Source organism: Schistocerca nitens, chromosome 8 (genome assembly GCF_023898315.1).
Source record: "Schistocerca nitens isolate TAMUIC-IGC-003100 chromosome 8, iqSchNite1.1, whole genome shotgun sequence".
NCBI classification, from domain to species: domain Eukaryota; kingdom Metazoa; phylum Arthropoda; class Insecta; order Orthoptera; family Acrididae; genus Schistocerca; species Schistocerca nitens.
The window spans coordinates 276320061-276329182 of record NC_064621.1 but is presented as its reverse complement, the minus strand read 5'-3'; the positions used below and the strand labels follow the sequence as shown (position 1 = coordinate 276329182).

Below are 9122 nucleotides of genomic sequence, written 5' to 3'. Positions count from 1 at the left end.
AATCATATTTGTGCCAATGTTTCTGCTGCTAATTTCTGCCTCAGATTTCAATGTGAAGGATGAAGAAAACGACAAATGCAAGGACACTATTTTGCTGTTGAGGAGCTTAGCCCTGTAAGTTGACATTTTTGACTGATCTGCGTACAGTATTTTGTGATCAGTACAATACATATTTTTAACTGTACAATCGTTAGTCAAGGTACTGAAGGGGAGTAGCCACTGACATTAACTTCGATACCTGTATGAAAGAAAATAAGTATTAAGGTAGCACCTATGAAAATACCAATACACTTTTCCAAAAATAGTTGCCTTACAATGAGTCAAACATCTTCCTTTTGTTTCGATATTTCGAATAAAAGATTGGAAAGAACGTACATCGAAAAAACACAAAAATTAGCAAATCACTTTGTCAATAGCATTGGTTGAAACTGGACATGCAAGTTCCTAATTAGAGTTACTTGTAAAACGACCAAAAGATATAGGCACGAGACCATATTATATTTCTTTATTTTTCAAGTTTTTTAATTATTATATGTACAATGTGGATGCCATTCATTTACTACTAATGTCGTTCTGTCACCAATGGCCTGATTATATTCTAGTAATGATCAGTTTCTAACACACACAATCTTCATTATTACATTTCGTTACTCCGACTTAGGAGCTCTTCGATGATCTCTTAGTCTAAAAGTAACATTCAAGAATGAGATTTTCACTCTGCAGCGGAGTGTGCGCTGATATGAAACTTCCTGGCAGATTAAAACTGTGTGCCCGACCGAGACTCGAATGGCAAAGGTCCCGAGTTCGAGTCTCGGTCGGGCACACAGTTTTAATCTGCCAGGAAGTTTCAGTAACATTCAAATTACTGTGTGTATTCAGTATTACATTTACTGTATACGTGCGTTTCAAATGTATTACTCGTTTTACAGTACTAATTAGAAGCACAATCCAGTACTAATTGTATTAATGTATCGGTCATTCACATAATAGACCACTGTATAACTGTCTTGTTCCTCATGTCACAAGGAAACGCAGTCGGTGACTTTCTGAAAACGAATTCGTACATAACAAAGTCACACCAGTGTAAGTGATATTCCCATAGTTCCTCTATTAGTTCACCATGTTGTCAGTGTCGACTTCCAAATTTGTATACCTCCGAGTTAATGACGTTTTAGTTCTCAATCTTGTCCCGATCGAGTTGAATGACTCGCAGTAAATGCGCTGATTTCTTCGGAATGAAAGTGTCGCTCGAAACTGATCATATAGTTTAGTAAGAATATCGGCAGGCTACTGGTTCCTACATTTCCTACACAAAATGACTCGAAGTCACCGCAGCTCCGCTGTCAGGAAGTGTGTGCGTTGCAACTATCTCCCTGAACATGGCGGCAGAGGCCTTCGGCGTCCGTGTCCTGTTGGGGTCGTTGAAATCCACGTGATACAGGCCAAATTTCAACCTGAAAACAGAAATAAAGTTATCTTAAAGTTCTCACAATGAAATACGGCGGTATGTACAAACGAGTAAAATTCCCCTCAAGCGGATCTCTTTCTTCGTTCAAAACAATTAACATTACTTGGAGGAGATGATCATTAGCTCAAGAAGGCATTATCATATGAATAAGCTACTATAGCAGTCATTCAGAGTAAAAAAAGTGCAAATTGATGAAGGACTATATCGAAACATCTCGTTGGCGATAATGGAAAGAGATTTTGTTCGTGATCTTCCCATCCCGGGAACCGTGTCAGTTGACTGACAAGGGAACCTCCCCATCCCACCCACCTCAAATTTAGTTATAAGTTGGCACAGTGGATAGGCCTTGAAAAACTGAACACAGATCAATCGAGAAAACAGGAAAAATTTGTGTGAAACTATGAAAAAAAATAAGCAAAATATACAAACTGAGTAGTCCATAAGCAAGATAAGCAACATCAAGGATAATGTGAGCTCAGGAGCGCCGTGGTCCCGTGATTAGCGTGAGCAGCTGCGGAACGGGAGGTCCTTGGTTCAAGTCTTCCCCCGAGTGAAAAGTTAATTTTTTTTATTTTCAGACTATTATTATCTGTCCGTTCGTCCGTCTGATGCGAGGTAACTGCGCCGTAGTATGGGGACGCTACACCTAAACAAACATCGAAACAAAACATGTTTTGACAAAGCACAGGGAAAATTGTGCGACTGTGAAACTTGCATTCATTTGTTGCAGTTTATGTGACAAACTCTTATGTTTCCATCACTTTTTTTGGAGTGATTATCACATAAACAAGAAAACCTAAATCGGGCAAGGTAGAAGAATCTTTTTACCCATTCACTAAGTGTACAAGTTAGGTGGGTTGACAAGATATTCCTGTCATGTGACGCACATGCTGTCACCAGTGTTGTATAGAATCCATCAGACGTGTTTTCTTGTGGAGGAATCGGTTGATCTATGACCTTGCGATCAAATGTTTTCGGTTCCCATTGGAGAGGCACGTCCTTTCGTCTACTAATCGCACGGTTTTGCGGTGCGGTCGCAAACCGCAGACACTAAACTTATTACAGTGAAAAGAGACGTCAATGAACGAACGGACAGATCATAACTTAGCGAATATAAACTTTTCCCTCGAGTGAAGACTTGAACCAATGACCTCTCATTTCGCAGCTGCTCACGCTAACCACGGGACCACGGCGCTCCTGAGCGCATACTATCCTTGATATTGCGTATGTTGCGCATGGACTACTCAGTTTGTATATTTTGCTCATTTTTTTCATAGTTCCACACAACTTCTTCCTGTTTTATCGATTGAACTGTGTTCAGTTTTCAAGGTCTATCCACTGTGCCAACTTATAACTAAATCTGAGGTGGGTGCGATGGGGAGGTTCCCTTGTGAGTAATCACAGGAAAACTGTTTGTATCGTTGGGGGGAGTTAGAATTCAGTTTCTCGTATATACAAGTTCAGTGTTTTAACTACTCTGTCACCCAGCCCGGTGACAATATCTGGAGGCATGTGGTGTCTGAACACGATTTCTGTCAATTACTGCAAGAGCATTTAACACTTCCTTTGCGTGCTGTGTGAAGAGCACTACTAATTGTCACAGCTCTTAAAATAGTGAGAAATCTGACGCCGCTATTGCCATCTATATTTTCAATGACCCTGGGTGACATTGCTCCTGTAATAATAAATATATACAGTTGCCTAATATCCATTCCTTTATGTTCTATACGCAGACGAGGTATCTAATTTGAAGACTAAAAATTCAATGAATTCAATGCATAAAATGACATATTAAGATGCTGCCAACAACAAATATATATGGTCAAGCAATTAAGTATCAGAAACGCACATTGATTGAGCACCGCGCATGTGTAGGTACCATTGTGGCGAAAGGAGATAAACAGTAGTTCGTTCTTCAAACATCGCTACACCGAAGAGGTGCATTGTGACGTTCTGAAGTCAACGTTGAGCCAGTCAACAGCATGTACTGCAACAAAGCTAATTCTGGAAATATTCTCCACTCTCACCGAGGCTATAACCAGCGACCCTTGTCACTGACATACTTGCATCGTCAACTTTAATCCTCCTCTTCAATCGTCTTGATGTATAGATTGGGAAGTAGACCATCCTTCTCTTATACCTCTGCTAATACGAACACTTTGTTGTCGGTAGTCCTTTCCATTTTTCTCATTGCTTCTTGTACATACTGCATATTAGTCGTATTTCCCTGCAGCTAACAAGTATTTTATTGAGAATTTCGCACATCTTATACGGTTTTACATTCTCCAAGTCGACAAATCCTGTCGACGTTTCTTGATTTTTCTTAAGTCTTGCTTGTAGTAGCGCTGCGTTAGAACTGCTTCTCTGGTACCTCTACTGCTCCTGAAGCGAAACTGATCGTCATCCAACAATTCCTCAATTTTCTTTCCATTCTACCAGGGTCAGTTTTTGGTATCCCATACCCATGATAGCCTCTCTGCCTTTCACTAGCCTCGGGTACACTCATAGAACGACTTCTCTACGAGTAAGTGGTGCTGGAAGGTATTGCTGCTCAGCAGTTATTTTCCGTCCCTGATTTGGGTAACGTCTTGCTGCATTGCGGTCGTCTGTCTGCTGTTATAGTCGGTGATAGTCGGCGGCAAACTCAACAATCAACAAGTAGTTTATCAAGGAAGTTCACTCTACTGAGGGCAGTACTCCCCGAATCGAGTGGAGTGTTGAGTCGGTGGAGCATGAGAAGCCCTGCATTTGCGTCCCCTTGGGAATGAATAATCCCATGCGTCACGCACCGCAAACGGAAGAGTACGGTTCAGCGTTCCGTTTATGACGAGTTTACTAGGAATGGGGCGCAAGTTCCGCTTCAAATTAACCATCCCGTATGCCCAAGCAATTTGTCCCACACATGGATGATGTTCCCTTGATAAAACTGTTGTGTCTTGCCCTTCCTGAGATTGACGGGCGCACAGACGACCAGCACAGAGTGCGACGACGTCCCTGCCACTTAGAAAGTTGAACTTTAAGGAAACACGTGACTTTGTTTCAATGTCCGAAGAAATCACGCTAATAGCGTATAGTACCGCAAATAGTCTTGAGAATGGATATAATTCGGCGATTAAGAGACTCCGGAAGTTTTTTCAGTAATGTCATATCCAGCTGAAACCAATCGTCGACGATTAGATCCAGTTGACCTCCCAAAGTGCTGCTGTTTGCAACGTTTGGCCTGCTCGTGCGAACAGACACAGAAATCTTTTAACTGAATCAGTTGTCGGTTCTTGGTGAAGTATTGTAAATTAACTAAACAAACACTGCTTTTTGCCTTGTTTCACAGATTTTATCACCGTTACGACACAGCCTAGGTTTCGGGGTTTAAGTCAATTGTCAAGTACGTTACTGATTCCAAAGATGATAAAACAAAGATAACCATTATAAGGCAAAAAATGGTTCAAATGGCTCTGAGCGCTATGGGACTTAAAATCTGAGGTCATCAGTCCCCTAGAACTTACAACTACTTAAACCTAACTAACACATCCATGCCCGAGGCATGATTCGAACCTGCGACCGTATCAGTCGCGCGGTTTCGGACTGAAGCGCCTAGAACCGCTCGTCCAACACGGCCGGCGATAAGGCAAAGACAAACATTTTCACTTCTTGAAGTATCGGTCCTTGGCTTAATGTAAATTACTCCAATGACGATTTTTTGACGATTTACATATGTAATTACACCATTCAGCAACTACACTAACATTACTAAAGGTATGAAGAAATAAAGCTATGCATCAGTCTAGAACTTTTTATTTACCCATGGGTTTAGGCCCAAAGTTTTACTTCTATCTAGGAGTTGTGATATCATCTAAAAGAGGTGAGTAATTGAATTGAGTTTGCTCATTTTATAATAGGTGCGGGACATATACATTTCTTTTTTTACTTTCTATAATTTCTAGCCGGCTAAGGTTTGCCCCCTTTTCCTCTGTGTGTAAGACTTTTTATGTATTTGAGGTTTTTGTTAAAGCAATGTTCCTCAAAGGCTCCTTCAATCTCCGCTTATACGATGTTCTTTAAGCCTGGTGCGGATTGACCTCCCAGTCTGTCCAATGTAGCAAGATTGACACTCTCGGCATAATCTTATGTGTGATTAAGAATTGGAGATTTAGTGGATGTGCTATAGCCTACCTAAGTGTTCGTCAGACCAGGAAAGCACGTCTGCAGCCCTACGAACAAGACTGTTGTCAGCTTTACGTTCCGCCTTCAGCAACGCCCTTTCTCGAGGTAGCCGACGCCAAATGTTAATTGCATGCAGTTCCCTTCGCAACATTCGCTCGGAAACTGGTTGAGACGAACCTGTCAGTAGCAGTTCCCGTTACGTTTGGAATCGACTGTCATTGACAAGGTGTGACGCTCATCTGTGCTCCCTGTCAGTCAGGAACTTTTTATCATCACTGTTCTTTTGCCGTTTTACATGGCTGGGGCTGGTACACCACTTCCTGTAGGAACATTTGACATTAATACTCCAATGAATCGGGCAACTTTATTCACCGTGTAGTCGTGGGCATGTCCAAACACGACGGCTGCTTTTCGCCATTTTGTCGACCGATCCTACTGCGTTGATCAAAACAACCGACCGGGTGACATCCATCACTCCGTCTTTTCCCCTACGCTCTCCTGCTGAACTAAGAGTATTACTCAGTCCCTCGTTACATCGATGGCGATGAGGTACTGAACTGTAGCATGCCTCCCGTCCTTCCGTAGACGCAGAAACAAAATCTACATCTACAGAGATACTGACCAAGCCACCATACAGTGGATGGTGGAGGGTACACTGTACCACTGCTGGTCGTTTCCTTTCAGTTCCCCTCGCAAATCACGCATGTTGGCGGGAGAAGAATCGTTAGGCAGTCAGCTTCAAATGCCGTTTCTCTAAATTTTCTCAATATTTCTCGAAAAGAACGTCGCCTTCCCTTCAGGGATTCCCATTTTGAGTTCCCGAAGCGTCTCTGTAACAGTTACGGGTTGTTCGAAACTGCAGGTAACAAATCTAGCAGCCCGCCTGTGAATTGCTTCGATGTCTTCCTTCAGTCCGACCTGGTCCGATTCCCAAACACTCGAGCAGTACCCAACAATAGGTCGCCCCAGCGTCCTTTACGCGGTCTCTTTTACACCTAAACCACTCTTTCCTAAAATTCTCTCAGTAGACAGAAATCCACCGCAGATCTCACATGCTCGTTCCATTTCATATCGCCAGATATTTAAACGACTTGACTGTGTCAAGCAGAACACAAGTAATATTGCATCCGAATCTTACAGGTTTGGTCTTCCTACTCATCCGTATTAATTTACATTTTTCTACATTTAGAGCTAGCTGCTATTCATCATACCAACCAGAAATTTTGTCTAAATTGCCTTGTATCTTCCCACAGTCACTCAACTTCGACGCCTTACCGTACGCCACAGCATCATCAGTAAACAACCGCAGATCGCTGCCCACCCTGTCCGCCAAATCATTTATGTAAAGAGAGAACAGCGGCGGTCCTATCACACTTCCCTGGAGCACTCCTGACGATACCCCTGAGTCTGATGAAAAACATATTGGGTTCTATTACTTATGAAGTCTTAGAGCTACTCACATACTGTGGGCTTATTCCACATGATTGTACCTTCGTTAGCAGCACCATGTCAAAAGTCTTCCGGAAATCTAAAAGTGTAGCATCTGCCTGATGCACTTAATCCATAGTTGCAGTATATTATGTGACAAAAGAGCAAGCTGAGTTTCGCACTACTTATGCTTTCCAAAACCACGCTGATTCGTGGACATAAGGTTCTCAATCTCAATAAAGTTTATTATATTCGAACTGAGAATATTTTCAAGGATTCTGCGCCAAACCAAAGTTAGGGATATTGGGCTGTGGGTCCATTCTTTTACCCTACTTACAGAAATATGTTTCATTAGTGGATAGGTTTCAATACGCACGTGTATCCTCTCATCCATTCGTAGTTGTCTAGAAGACTCCACGCTGTGTAACCAATGACGTTGACACCATCGAGGTACATGGCGTTCAGCATCTCCCTCAAGTACGACTGTAAAAGGTGAAGCATGTTATAATTATTCTTGCAGTCTGCGAATTGCATACAATGACTCATATCATGAAATTTACTATCAATTCATAAAGTACGTTTTACTGCTTAATTCACTTTTTAATAACATTTATTGGCGTGACACATCTCGGCAGCATGCTGCCACCATCAGCTACATTAACGCTTCACGCACATAAATTTGAAGAGTGATGAGGATTATTTGCTGAGTGTACCAGTGAGTAATCTCATTGCACTGAAATTCAACAATTTTCGCTACATGACCTCACTGGCACACCTACAAAATAATCGTCATCACATTTCAAATTAATGGATACTTAACTATATTGCACCTGATAATGAAGCGTGCTGCCGAAACGCGTCGTGCTAATAACTGTTAGTAGAAAGCGTATAGAAAAGTAAAATCTGTGTCATAAATTTGTAATGCAGTCAGTGATCTGTCGGTTTCATATACCATGGATAAATTTAAGTATAAATTTTTCAACAGTTTACGATTGTGTGTAATATTTGGAGCACTACTACAACATTTAAAGAACCACTAATACACATTTGTTCTACCTCAATACATGTTATTAAAATAAAATGGCTAATTAGTTATGAAACAAATCCTTTAACACAAACAATTCTTTATTCTTTATGAAAGCAGCAGTCATTGGCACACATTGCTCCCCCGTGACGTTGGTAAATTAACGTCGTATCGGTAGAAATCTAGAGCCCGGACGTGTAAAGAATTTGATACATATTTACATTCACGTCCATCTGTGCATTTCACTAGCCACCATCAACACACATGTATTTCTAATTCTGTTACGTTGTGTTTAGTAGCTGTGACATCACAGCCGTCACTTATCATGGAGCTTCGGCCACAGCACACGATTCGAGGTATAGCTCTCATTGTCTTAAGATTACACCGAGCTCATTGACGATCCTCCATCATTATATACCTTACTTTAGGCAGGGCTTTGATTTTAAAGAAAAATCGGAGAAGAAACTTTTCTGTATTATTGTCACCATTCAACTTGTAACCCTAGCCCTCGGCGGTTATTGTTATAACTGACGCTGTATTACTGTTTTCATTCAATATGTACTTTTCCGCGGGCTTTTAGTGGAAACTACAACAAATTTTTGCCCATTCTAAAGTTTTTGGGAGAATAAAATAGTTGTATAGGTTTCAAGGAATAAATCCAGAATAATTGCTGTTAACACCTCGACCAGGATCAATGTTCTGAGGAACATTCGTGCACCATAATCTTACTTGTAAATGTAGTCTTAGCAATTGAAAATCCGTCACTTGGTTTCTAACACGTATGAGTTCCTGAAAATACTTTGAAGATAATTAAAATACAACTATCATTGAAACTAACTACTGAATGTTCTTACCGTGTAATAATTCTGACGATTGGTATCGTTGATTTCTCCTGTGTCTGCAAATCCGTTCTCGGTAATGAATATTCCCATCTTAGTATCGTACTCGTTGGCGACCCACTTCAGAAGGCCGCGAAAGCCCCAGGGCACAACCTAGAGTGCGAGACAAGGGTCATGTGGTGTTCTAAAGTAAGTGACTGAA

General features: G+C 41.3%; 1 protein-coding gene across 2 annotated transcripts in view; it reads right to left on the bottom strand.

Moving 5' to 3' along the window:
• Nucleotides 1-489: 489 nt before the first annotated feature.
• The window catches only part of LOC126199275 (myrosinase 1-like), a 338624-nt gene continuing 329991 nt past the window's right edge, over nucleotides 490-9122 (bottom strand). For both annotated transcript variants that reach the window (XM_049936084.1, XM_049936085.1), the window contains exons 9-11: nucleotides 8936-9073; nucleotides 7434-7540; nucleotides 490-1454 (exon numbers count right to left, since the gene is read on the bottom strand). In XM_049936084.1, coding sequence (XP_049792041.1) covers nucleotides 1307-1454; nucleotides 7434-7540; nucleotides 8936-9073 — 393 coding nt within the window. In that variant the 3' untranslated portion in view covers nucleotides 490-1306. The remainder of the gene's footprint in view (nucleotides 1455-7433; nucleotides 7541-8935; nucleotides 9074-9122) is intronic.